Below are 13487 nucleotides of genomic sequence, written 5' to 3' on the forward strand. Positions count from 1 at the left end.
CCTACGACATTATTACAAAAACTTGGATATTATCTTTGATGTGGAGATGTTTTATTGCGTACTTTTCATTGTATTCCATCTGTCGTAAATTATTTACGGACTCGTATGTCATATCACTATTGATACAGCACTGTTAAAAAAACATAATTAAAATTCTTAACGTTCTAAAAGAGAAGATTAGCGTTAAGATTAATTTATACATTAGAAAATGATTACATGATTTAAAAATCGAATTCATTCAAACAGATTATTACACGGTTTCTTTTAAATCTAATGAAGAAAATCGATTAAATACAATTAATTTGAAATAATTTTATTAAGTTATTATTCATATTCGTACTATCGATATTCGGAACAAATCGATGAAATTTTACGATGAGAATCGATTCGAGGAAAGGTAATAAGAGTATAGACACAGTCCAACATTGCATAGTGTGTTATGTCGTCATCAACGCAAACTTTCTCCAACGAAAGTGAGAGCGGTCTGACGAGCGGCCCGGAAGCGCTCTGCGCCTTCGATGCTGTCTCACTTCCTCCTATGTAATAACTGCATCCTACGTCTCTGTCTAGAGGCATAACGTGACCCATATATTTTCAGTGAGTTCAGGGAACTTGAACTTGCCTCTGAAGTTCAGGATTTTTCTATCACAACACGAGTCAAGGCCGATGTACGATATACTATATTATAAATCCTACTTAATATTATTCAATATTTATTTGTTATATCCTAGATTCAAATATATAACTACGCATATAAGACTTTATAATACATAATCGTAACTTATCAATACTTAAGTAAACACATACACACGATATGCTCTATGTTGGACTAGGCTGAAGTGTACTTATTATATAAAAAAAAATATATAAAATCAATTTGAATGAAGCATGTACACTTTTGCAATATTCTGTAAAATACATATTTGTTTTATATTTACATGTAATATGTGTTCTTAAACCATTCATTCAATTGTGATTTGACTTTAGTAAGATGAAGAAAGAATTTTAAGACAATTATAAAAAAAATTAGAAAATTTTGGGGAACGTAATTATATGAGTCTTTAACGTACATACATGTTCATAAAGGCTTTCTTGTACTAAATAAATATAAGTATATAAATCGTATTACAACATTATTGTATCTACGTTTAATAATTGAATATTTTAATAGTTACTAGCTAATCTTCGCGATTTCATACGCATCTTATTTCATAATGTTACTATTTATATGTCATTAACAAGGCCCCAGACTTTGTTTGTCAGATTTCATAACTCAGTAATGAGGAACAAATAGAAAGAGAGCTTCATTTTCGAATTTATATCATTAGTATTGATACGTCTTATATAATATATAATAGTGTCATTTCTTCGTCTAATATAATTCGTTAGAACATATTAGTTTTAAACATAGTATTATCTGTATCATGAGTGGTCTCAGCCGTCACTGACGCGTGCTGAGCGCGCGCCGGAACGGCTAGAAAAGCGTGGCGTGCGCACGTAACTTCAACTAGGTTACTTCCCTCTTCCTCTACTTCCTTACCCCACTGCGTAAGTTTTTTTTTTCTTCATTAGGAAGCGTGTTAAATTACTCCCACAGTAATTACTGTTACGATTACATATTTCTTTAACGTTTTACCCGCTGATATTATGACGTGATTCTGAATAACATTTTACGCCACTTTGCGTTCTAAATAAGACAGGTAATTTATTTGAAATCAAGCTAATAGTTTCAAGGAATACGTATAAATTAATCAGTGCCTATATATTAGTATTTTTAATTATTTACTATGGCAGAACGGCCAACTTAAGATAGCTATAAAGGCATTCTGTGTACATAGGTTACGTTGTAAACATAATTATATACACCAATAATGTTTAATATATTATGTGTGTTTAACCCGAAACAAATAATATGTTATCGGTACCGAGGCTTCCAAAAAACATGCCAAATAAACAGTAATACGAAAATATACAAAATTAAAATATAAAATACTAATATCTATCTTTGACATCTATAACAATTAAATGTTGTCATTATAAAATATATATAAATAGTATAATATCATAAATAATGTTATTTTTCTTGTTAGACATAATTTTTAATTAATGCTATTATATATAATGCGAACAATAGACTCTTATTATTTTCTAAACCAGCTAGCGATTCTAGAGCTTTCGAGTACTTTATTTATAAATGAAATAATGTCTGCGTTTGAAAGTTATAAGAAATATATATTTGGTATATATATAACGAGTGGTCATCAGATATGATAACGTAATATATTTTTTTCGATATTTTTTCAAATATCCCTTTTTTCGCTGTCATGTATATTACGTCATAATGACGTCGCCAGTACGTACGATAAAAAATAAATAAATCTTAATTAAACTTTTTGACGCTGCGACATACACAATAATACAGGACCTCGAGTTTTCCTTAGTAACGGAGCTTTGTATTAATGCACTAATAGAAACATTTATAAGATAATACTAGATGTTATAAGACATGTCACTTGGCGATAGAAATAGGACCCCTGCAATTATAAATTACATTGTATAAATCAGAAATACAAAATTTAAATTCGATATTTAAAAGGCCGAATTATTAATACTTACCTAAAAAAATCTTTAATAATATATTTACTAATCGATCGTGTCATCACTATTCCAAGTAATACTGCAGGGGCCAAGAATATCTTTTTATATTTAAATTCAAGTATCAACATTCATCAAAATCAGTCTATATTTTGAAAGAGAATAGTAAACTCGTTGGTAGATTTTCACAGAGATAAATTTAGCCTGCATGAAAAAAGTAGATTTTGATTTTCGTTTTCAATTAACAATTATACTTGTTTTAGATTTTACCTCGATCCTTGCGTAACGATTTTTTATACAATTCTGTTTAATTAATTCCAAAAATACAATATATCACATATATTGTAATAGTAAATATATTATGTTTCCAAAGTGTTGGTATGACTTAGTGTATCGAACACGTGGATGCTAATCATGCGAACATCGTTAAAGGAAAATATACGTAGCGGAGGAAATCCATTGTTTCGGACGATCCTGAGACATCGTTACTAATTGCAACGATTAAATACGCATGTTGATAGTACCGAGACGGATACATAATCTTAACAAAAGCTTGCCTATGCAAATCGGTCGGTTAATACCGAGGCAATAATAAGTACATTAAAATGATCAAGATACCTCAACTATCACCATAGCAGTACATTATTTCTTATTTTAAACGAAGCCGTATTATTATTAATGCATATTTAAATTATATAATTTAAGCAAACATTAAGTGGTCCGTCATAGAGAACAAATGCATCTTGACCTATGAATTGTTTCAATAAAACTTCCTTCGTTAAACAACAATTTGAAATCAATAGAAGAAATACTATTATTATAACATTCGCATAACATATGCTGTACTACGTACATAATACTCGTTTGCGATACCGTGACGCGTTTGAGAACACCAAGCCTACTTCTATTAAGTATATATTGATACTAAAGTAATAATTGTTACAAAAGATTACGATTAAAGTACCGTTTATTTAAAAAGCACAGTATGCAATAATTATTAATTCCTTCTGATGTGACATCGTAATTTGTTTACATTTCTTGACTGCTTGGACGCAATATCACGTGTGGGGTACTGACGTTTAATACCAAGTTATATTTCATCGTGTGTTCATGTAAGTTTGGCTCGACGTCTATTAGGTACGTTCCAGAGTTTTCGGGATCGTCGCAAAGTCTTCTGCCTTCTCACGCGGCCGTCGCGTGTATTGCCTCGTGACAATGCCGGCACCCACGTCGCACGTGCTAGATCATTCGTGTTCGTGTTTATTAATGTAAAACCTTTAAGATGACTAGAACCGCCTAAATGTTAACTATAATGTAGGACATGTGGCCCTGCTTATGCTTTATTCATAACCAAATACTGCAGGTTCATCCGCATTCAATTTGTTTGTAGTAATTCAAACAGGCCATGTATCTTCTAAGAGATATATAATTATTCCCTTCCTATATCTAATTTGAAATAGCGATCAAAAATAACTCTTCAACGTATATATTTATTTATAAATTTTAAATGACGTATTCTGTTTTCAAAAGTTTATTCGATGTACGAAAATATAATTTGTTTTCAATTGAAAAAAAGTAATTGTATTTCGTAACAGTTAATGTTCGTATATTTTCGTTCTGTACTTGTTTTTCTAAAATCTCTGTTTCTCTGTCGTCGTGTTTGTATCCAATGAAATATTTGCAATTGTTGACTATGTTATTTCTTTATAATAAATAAATATTTTTTATAATAGTCTTTGCTTTAATAAGCTGTAAATATATTATAAGTGTATCTGCTTGTGCGATATATGATTACAATATTTATGAGCCGATACGTGCTTCGAACGCTCAGCGAATGACTATTATATATTACTATTAATTTAGTTTAAGTCGCCTATAAACTTGGCGTTGCAACCGCTAGCCGTGTGTCCCTGTGAGCTTAGACAACCGCGCAGCCCCGCTCCTAGCCCGCTCTGTTGTGCACCGTGTAGCGTTTATGTCTGTCACAACATTGTGGTATTGAGGTGAAGGGGCCTAGAGGCTGTCGTTGTTGGGCGCGAGCTCGCAGTGACCGGGCTACCGCCCTCCTTGTTACAGGCAAATCGGTGAACGCTAAGGACGCGCTCGAAGACAAGAAGGATGACAGCGAGCTGTGGGAGGCGCAGGCCGCCTTCCTCGGACCCAACCTCTGGGACAAAACGCTGCCCTACGACCCAGATCTCAAGGTACAAGAAGTCAGTAATCGCAACTTTATTACCTACTGCGTGTTGCGTGTCGTGTGTCCGTCTTTCACAGGCTTTCTAACCCGCCCGCACTAGGTAATAGAGTCGCTTCCTGCTTATCCCACCGGCGAATCCCCATCCATACATTTATGTCTTTAATAGTTTAAGGTTTCATTTCTCTATGTTTACTTTAATTAATATAAGCTTGCGAATTGTCTGCGAACGCGAATTTGCTGCTGCGAAACGACGTGAAATAATGTCCGCCGCTAGCGTCTCCGCTGCCAGCGCGGTGAAGAGCGCGGCGTGTGACGTGACCTTTGCTTTCCAGTACGTGGACTTAGACGAGTTCCTGTCGGAGAATGGCATGCCGGGAGAGGGTCTCGGCGGCGGCCACCTCGGCGGCTCGGCGTTCGGCGCCGGCACGGGCCTCGCGCTCGGCCTGCAGGCGCCCGTCACCAAGCGCGAGAGGTCGCCGTCGCCGTCGGACTGCATGAGCCCTGACACGATCAACCCGCCGCTGTCGCCCGCCGACTCCAGTATGTACACGACCTTATTTAGACCACTGTAAATGTCAACATTGTTATAGTAGCTACGACGCTAAATTACATTTAAATTACACGTTCAATAAACGTTAATGTTTATATGTCACCCCTGCATTTCCCTTAAAACGTTCATTCCCGTCTGCCGCCTGAGATAGTCGACTGCACAAAATGTGGCAATTTAATTACATTAATACTTTTGCCATACCGACCTACAATTACTATGGTAAGTAATGGAATTAACCAGAGGCGGACGACGATATTTTGAGCAGGTTTCATCACGTCGGCTCACACCGTACGCGGCCACATACACATCGCGTTCCTCGTCCACGCCTCACGTAGTATAATTGATACAACGATGACTGACAAGTTCACGGCCAATATTAATCGTTTCGCGCACACTTCCAGCGTTCTCGATGGCGTCGTCAGGGCGCGACTTTGATCCTCGGACGCGTGCATTCTCTGACGAAGAACTGAAGCCGCAGCCCATGATCAAGAAATCCCGGAAACAGGTAAATGAAGTTAGTGCGCTGATCATTCCTAGCGGCATGCTGCAACTGCCTGCGGGGTGCGGCGACACTCACTCACACTCCACACTTAACATTCATGACAAAGACTGAGAGTAATACGCAAAAGTTATATTTTACTTTCATTTGATTCAATTAAAGCAAAATTATATAAATCTTTAATTTATAATTAAATAAAAACAATATTTGAAGAGCTTAAAATGACCTACTCTTCACTATTTTTTTTTTATAAATAAAGTATCTATATTTCCAATTTTCCCTTTACAACATTTATAGAAAAATGATAATACGTTTTTTTTCGTCAAGACTTGACATGACTGATAAATAATTAAACACAAACTTTTATATACACACAGCATGACAAATGCTTGTCTAACGCTTTCTCAAATCTTACTAACAGATATACAACATTAATTATTGAATATTCGTCCCACACTAAACGTGCTTTGAAATAGAAAAAAAGGATATTATTCTACAGCCAGTTGTATTTTTACACCATTAAAAATATAATAATTTACTCGATATAATAATATTTTAATCGTTCCTTGAAAACTCAAACATAAATTAAGCATAAATTGAGTATATTTAGTGTGGTGCGATATTTAATATTTTTAAGGGTTATAGAAAATAGATTATTTTGTATATAGTATGGTACAGGGTTGTTTATACAGCTGTATTAGTAATTTTATAGGAGACTTCGTTTTCTACATAATCTCGAGTTAGTTCGTTAGTTTTCAAGATGCACTTTTTATAATAGACTTATTTACAAAAAATCTTTGTTATAAAGTAGAAAACGCTTCATACAACACTACATGAGACCACACGTGTCTAACACAACGTAATGAATATAAATTTGATTGCTATTAATATACCTGTAAATTAAAAAAAAAAATCTAAGTCTGTCAAAGAATTACATTCAGAAATGAATATATAATATCAACTACGTAAGCGAATACATACAAAGAGTACGAATTAAATTCCTATATCGATTAGACGGTGGTAGCTTTGAGTGTACCGCCCACTCATCAGTTAGTGTACTGTCAAAATGCAACGGTATAAATAATCGAGTCAGCGTAATTACAGGCGCAAGGGGTACGTCTCAATATATATAACCGTGCATTGACGATGTAAGAAATAGTAAATATATTTACATCGTTAATGTCTCCGGGAAGAAACTACTATTTACCAATAAGTCACCCAATTTATAAATTAAAATTTATCAAAACATTACGTTGTGTTGTCACACACAGACGCCAACACACACAAACGCTACTAATTGGGTTTTGCACACACAGAATTCGCATTTACATTATACAGTAGATATGATATTTACTAACATGTAGATTACCTTACGACTTGAAAGCTAACCGTAGCGCTGCGTAGCGGATTGGGGTGCTATAAATATTTACTTTGAACTCAAGATTAAATCGCGTAAACAAATTTCATCACATTTATAAGGCTAATCTCGAAGAGTACTGAATTAATTTTGATGCGATTTCATCTCAAGAGTATGTCGAATACAGCGTGATTTAAAAATGTTAGTTAAAAAGATTCAGATTGTTTTAATGGACTGTATTCCACTCGTACTTTAAACGTGTTCAGATTTACCTGAAAAAAAAGACAAATGAAAACGTAATTGAGTGGTTTTTTCAAACAATGTACGAGATTGTACGACAATAATAACGTCCTATCGTCCTATAGTTAGCCATCGTCGGTGTATAATAAAACGCACGTAAAGTGTAGGTTGCGAATAGGTAGCAGGGTATCGTCGAAGTAGTGATTAACGATTCGTAAATCGTATTATTACTGATGGGTGAAGGGTGGTATTAGTGTGTGGCGCGGCGTGCTAACCCCATATCGACGTCGTCGGCAGTTCGTGCCCGATGACCTGAAAGACGACAAGTACTGGGCGCGCCGGCGGAAGAACAACATGGCTGCCAAAAGATCTCGTGACGCGCGTCGGATGAAAGAAAACCAAATCGCGCTCAGAGCCGGCTACCTTGAAAAGGAGGTGGGTTCGCAGGTTCTCTGACTGAGAGGATTTGTATTACGTTTGAGGTATCATGTGGCTTTTATTCTTGTAATGAAATGTATATACATATATTACATACTTATAGTGCAATTCATTAACTGCTTAATATTTCATACACATACGAAAACCGAAAGCCGTGTGAAGCAGGAGACCATGTTTAGGAAAATCTTAATGCTATTTATTAATATATATCATAAGATCTACGCTAGTAGTTTTTACTAACCATATTTATCTACAAATTATACAAAATTCAGGATAGACATTGAATTTTGTGTCTTTGAGAAACTTCGATATCACCAAATAACGTATAATAATCTCGTGTTTGTATGGCATTTACAGAACATGGGCTTGCGACAAGAGGTGGAATTGCTGAAGAAAGAGAACCACATCTTGCGCGAGAAGTTGTCCAAGTACGCGGACGTATAAGCGGGCTCACCGCTCAGCACAAACAAGCCACACGATATGTAAGTACTTATACGAGGAACAACTCTCAGAAAGCATTACAATAAAGACGGGGATATATCCCTGTTCCTCTCTAAGAATGAGGAAAATGGCTGCGTTCACCTCTACGAACTCTACACCAGATCTTTCTTCCGATGGAATATCTCATAAGACTAAGCTGAAAATAAAAGCAATAGTGGTTGTGAGCACGCTGTAATTTACACTCTGTGGCGTTGAATATTCTGTTCAGAAAAAATCACAGTAGCTAAAATATATAAAACAAATGGCAAAAGAAAAGTGTTACAGTCGTTACGACGATATAACTAAACTTCAGAAAGAGTAATCTTTTGTGTTAAATTCACATAAAGTTTAGGTGAAAGTTTAAGTGTAACTGAGTATGATCAATTTTATTGAGTAATTATGAAACTAAGCGCGTCGTATCTTTGTTGCAGGTCGCGGGTATTATCGCGCGTTGCGCCGTCTCGGGGCACACCGCTCCACTTTCTATTTGTAACGCTTTTCAAATATTCGGTTATATTGTACTTTACTGACTAATCTATTGTTAAATATTGTAACTCGCTCTGTCTGTATGGTCCGCTCCCCCCTCGTCCTCCTTCCCTACGAACCCTTCCCCTTAACTCTCACGTAAACGACTCGATTCGCTAATGCGTTCCCCGAGTACTTATAGTAAATGTTATAATCACAACCGTAGTTTAGTTAAGCTGCAAGCTGTAAGCGGACGCTGCGCGCGAGCCTCAGTGGGGCGGTATGGCGAATCGACTAGTTTAACCCAGCTCTAAGTTATTTGTTTGTTTGTATATCATAGAGTTAATCAATACACAGTTACCGTAAGTTAATCTACTTAGTTTGATAGGTGAATCTTTACCAAAGTTCCGCTCGAACTCTGATCTATCGTCGTATCTAATTCCTCCCTTCGGACTCGGTTCGACACTCTACAGGGTTAGTCAACGACGTACGGACCAAATTTTATGAAGAATTGTTATTTTTAAAGAATGTTTGTCATGTCCCCGTCCCGAGCGTGCGTGGCGCCGCGCCCGCCGCCCGCGGGCTTCGGTCCGGTCCGCTCCGGCCCGGTCCGGCGGGCGCGGGTCGTCGTCTATGTTAATGTTGTTGAATATTTATATGTTATCGGCACAGGTCGCGCGCGGCACGGGAGCGCCCGTGCCGCGCGCTAGTTTGCTCAAGTGGCTCGCGTACGCATGCGCAAGTGTAGTGGCTGCGTCTGTATATAGGTAGTTTTAATAGGACCCCGAGTCGCCCGGGCCGCCCCGGGTCGCGCCCCGGACACCCGGTCGCTCACGATCTCTATCATAATCGTCGCCGACACCAGCTCCGACCCCGTCCGTCCCTCTCTCCGGAATGAGTGCAGCGCGTCCGCCGGTGTCCGAGGCGCAAGTCTCTCGCTCTAGCTCGCTTCGTAGACCGCTCTGTATGAGATTAGCCCGCGGGCCGGCCCGGCCCGTCCGGGCCCGCCGTCTCGCGCGTGCCCTCTGTCGTTTCCGTAGTGAGCGAACACTAGTTTCGTTTCAAATTTACTTAGTGGATAGTTTAAGTAGTACGTAGATTCCGTAGCGTAGTCGTTATTAGTCTATTTTTGTTATGGCTGTAGTTGTTAACGTTTTTAAAAGTTTATATTATTTTTTTTAGTTATAAAAAAGTCGCGTTATCGCGTCTATTTGGGTAGGACCCGCGTATAGAGATTGATCGGCGCCCCGTGCCCACAGCACTGCGACGCGCGCGCCCGGCCGGCGCCGCCGCCGTCGGGCGCGCGCGTCGCCAGGCCCCGCGCGGCCGCGTCCCTACGCACTGACTGCATCACCTGGACGTTTCCTCCGCACTCTATTTGACTCGTGCTAATCTTATAATATATTTTTGTAGGTTTTTGTCGTTGATAAATGAGTCAATTGAATGTTTATTGAATTGAAATAAAATTAATGTTTATGAACTAAGACTAAGAAGTTGTTGCATTTGAAAGTATTTTATGAATACAAAGCGAGAACAATAAAATGTTTTTTCTATAAAGGTTTACATGTGAGGGATTCTATAAAGGTGTGACGGTTGAACTTTTAAAATGCACTGTTTCATATCAAATGATATTATATGTAATGAACTTAATGTTATTCGGCCGCGCAGTGCGGCATTTGATATTCCATCTTGTTTGTTAAAAAGTATACATTAAAAATTAAATTATGCTATATTATGTATATGGTACTTATACAGTTTACATAATAAATTATAATTGTTTCCGCAGACATTGTAATAAATGGGTATATAAATAAATGTAATACATAATGTAATGGTAAGGTGTCGTGATAAGAAGGAGTTGTGTGTAAGCGTCGCGGTCCGCGCCGCACCGCGCCGCACCGCACCGCATCGCACCGCACCGCGGGCGCTCGCCTCCTTATTTATTTATTTCCCTCTCTCGTGAGAATTAATCGCCTTTTGTGAACATCTATCTGTATTGCAACAATGTAAAACCATATTGATGTACGAGTAGTATTTCGTTTGATTATAATTTATATGGTTCTATGGATTGAAATAAACGTTAATTGTTGTATTTTATGTTTATTTATTTGATGGCGGGCCGGACGGCCGGAGCGCGGTCGCGAGCGCCGCCTTAGTTACAGAACCGCTGATATATTTCCTCGATCGCTGTTTTATGTAATAAATCGTGGTAAACAGTACCTTGCACAAACGTGACTTTTCATTATTCCCTGATATCTACCAGCGTGATTAAGTTACTACACAGAAACACACCAAACCTAACCTAGTATACCCACCTGCCTGTATAGGTTTTACCACTTATGTATGATTAACTTTACATTTGAATCTGGGATTAGTGATGTTACACAGCACAATTCAATTGAGGGTGGCATCATTTGATCACTTAACTAAAAGTAAAACGCATGCACCGAACCGTTGAATATGAAATTTTCTAGTTATGTTTGTAAATAGTAAATATATAACATTTTTTTAGTGAACTTTAACATATTATTTTGATATTTATTATTAAATGATTTATTTATGTGTTCTGCGAATTTTATTTTACAACTCATGTATTGTAAATATATACACGATCAGAGTTTCATATTATGAATTTAATTTGCAAAAACAAAACGTCTTAAATAGTTGTTACAGGAATGATTAACATCATGTTATCAAATTTATGAGCAAGCTCGTTCATTATGGCACATTTAAATACATATATAAATAAATATTTAATACATGCAAAGCAAAAACATAAATATCTACTGTCATGTTGTGACCGGAGAATCCGATTATCTGGGAGAAATATGTACCCTGTCCTGCCAACAGTACAGGAAGGAGAGACTGGTTATCAAACAATGGTTTTGTTCTATTAATCAAAGGTAAGTGTTGAAAGTGTAAACGAATCATATAGATAATAATAAAGCCGTCTTATTATAATGGTTAGATAAAAATCTAGACTATTATACATATACCTCAGACCAGAATTTGGGGCGTGCTTCAGAGAACATTTTAGTACAGTGTGTGTTCTGCAATGCCTATATACACACTAAAGATCAAAATAAAATTACTAGTGAATATTTTTTCAATAAAATATTTCAATTTACTAGACAAAATTCTAAGACCTGTTTCTGTTCGAGATAATGCTAGCAAAACTATAAGATGTAAACTAAATAACTTTGTATATGACACTTGAAGATCTCAAAAATATTAACGAAATTTTCCCAGATCACATTTTCCTTTTTCAAATAAAATTAAAACTTCAGACAGACAGAAATACATTCTGTATTTTGGATTTTAGGAAGTCTTAAAAATCGTTAAATATTTGTATCGTTTGAACGCTAGCATTTTTCACTGGGGATTTTAATATTGATTCACTAACTTATACTTTACTAATATATCACATTTCCAGAGAACCAGCATCAGACATTAATACGTTCTTGTCATTAATTAATTAAATTCTGATTAAGATAAATGAAAAGGAAATGCATATTTACTAGCTGCACAGAATATTGTAACATTTGAAAGTTTGCCAGTCAGGAATCTGTGCTCGTACTAAATCTGTGAGTCGGAAACCTGTTCTTGTGCAAAAATCTCAAAGTATACCGTGAACTTTTTGTTCCGTCAGTTATATAATCTTTTGTTGGAAAATCTAGAAGCCGAGTGTGTTTTTATATTTGCCAAATTTACTGTCACACTATCTCAATCGACCAACCAATGATTCTTGAAAGCAAAATAATAAAGTAAATATTGATTTTGATTTCTTTCTTATTTCGAATCAACTCTCAAATATTATTTTTATATATCTATATATGTCTATTAGTTAGAAATAAAACAACCGTTCAATATATTTACTTTAATTTAAAACTATTGTATCAAATGAAATTTATAACAATCTTATAGCCTTGCTTCTTACAAAAGGTTCTTTTTTACTCAGAACAATTCTGTTCTGAGCCATTCGGCTCAAAAACGATATAAGCCACTATAATTGCACCTAAAATTAAACCTTCTAGTAATTTCATTTAGAAACAATTTTGAAAAACATGTTTCCAGAAATATCTTTAAACATTGTCAAAACATTCTAAATTTAGCAACATAATCAGTGATTTAACATAATATTTTGTCTTTTATAAAATTATTTGACAACAGTAACAATAAAGATTCTAAAAAACATAATACCAAAGAGTTTTTACAAGTATGGTAGAAGCTAACAAGTACCATTATTGTGAAAATGATTGAAATAAAAGTATTAATTTAAGTTGTTAAATGATCATTAGGGGCCACTCCTTTGTTATTTCATTACACCTAGACTTCACAAACCTTCCCTGATGTCGTCGTAAGATCAGTAATGAAATATGGTCGTGTTATATATAACACGACCATATTTCATATATACTTATGCAGTCAAACGTAATTCTATTTCTTGTCCTTTCCTACTCTGAGAGTTATTACATTTATCTATAATAAAAATAAGTATTTGTCCAATACACGTTAATTTACGAACATTAATATAACTTTTTTGAATAAAGATTTTATAATTTCAACTTAAATAAAATTTTGTTTATATATTTAAGTTTTTCTCAAGTATTAGTTACGGTTATGTACTTGTTAAGAATTTGTTACTTAACAAAATCAATAAATTGTG

At 35.9% G+C, this 13487-nt stretch overlaps 1 protein-coding gene across 10 annotated transcripts in view; it reads left to right on the forward strand.

Annotated features, from left to right (window-relative positions):
• Nucleotides 1–9891, forward strand: part of LOC124543299 (hepatic leukemia factor) — a 204104-nt gene extending 194213 nt beyond the window's left edge. For 5 of the 10 annotated variants that reach the window (XM_047121471.1, XM_047121474.1, XM_047121477.1 and 2 more), the window contains 6 exons: nucleotides 4672–4808; nucleotides 5125–5332; nucleotides 5744–5856; nucleotides 7736–7873; nucleotides 8234–8358; nucleotides 8788–9891. In XM_047121471.1, coding sequence (XP_046977427.1) covers nucleotides 4672–4808; nucleotides 5125–5332; nucleotides 5744–5856; nucleotides 7736–7873; nucleotides 8234–8320 — 683 coding nt within the window. In that variant the 3' untranslated portion in view covers nucleotides 8321–8358; nucleotides 8788–9891. The remainder of the gene's footprint in view (nucleotides 1–4671; nucleotides 4809–5124; nucleotides 5333–5743; nucleotides 5857–7735; nucleotides 7874–8233; nucleotides 8359–8787) is intronic. The other 5 variants (XM_047121475.1, XM_047121470.1, XM_047121473.1 and 2 more) reach the window with 3 other exon arrangements.
• Nucleotides 9892–13487: the final 3596 nt, after the last annotated feature.

This window comes from Vanessa cardui, chromosome Z (genome assembly GCF_905220365.1).
Source record: "Vanessa cardui chromosome Z, ilVanCard2.1, whole genome shotgun sequence".
Classification (NCBI taxonomy): Eukaryota; Metazoa; Arthropoda; class Insecta; order Lepidoptera; family Nymphalidae; genus Vanessa; species Vanessa cardui.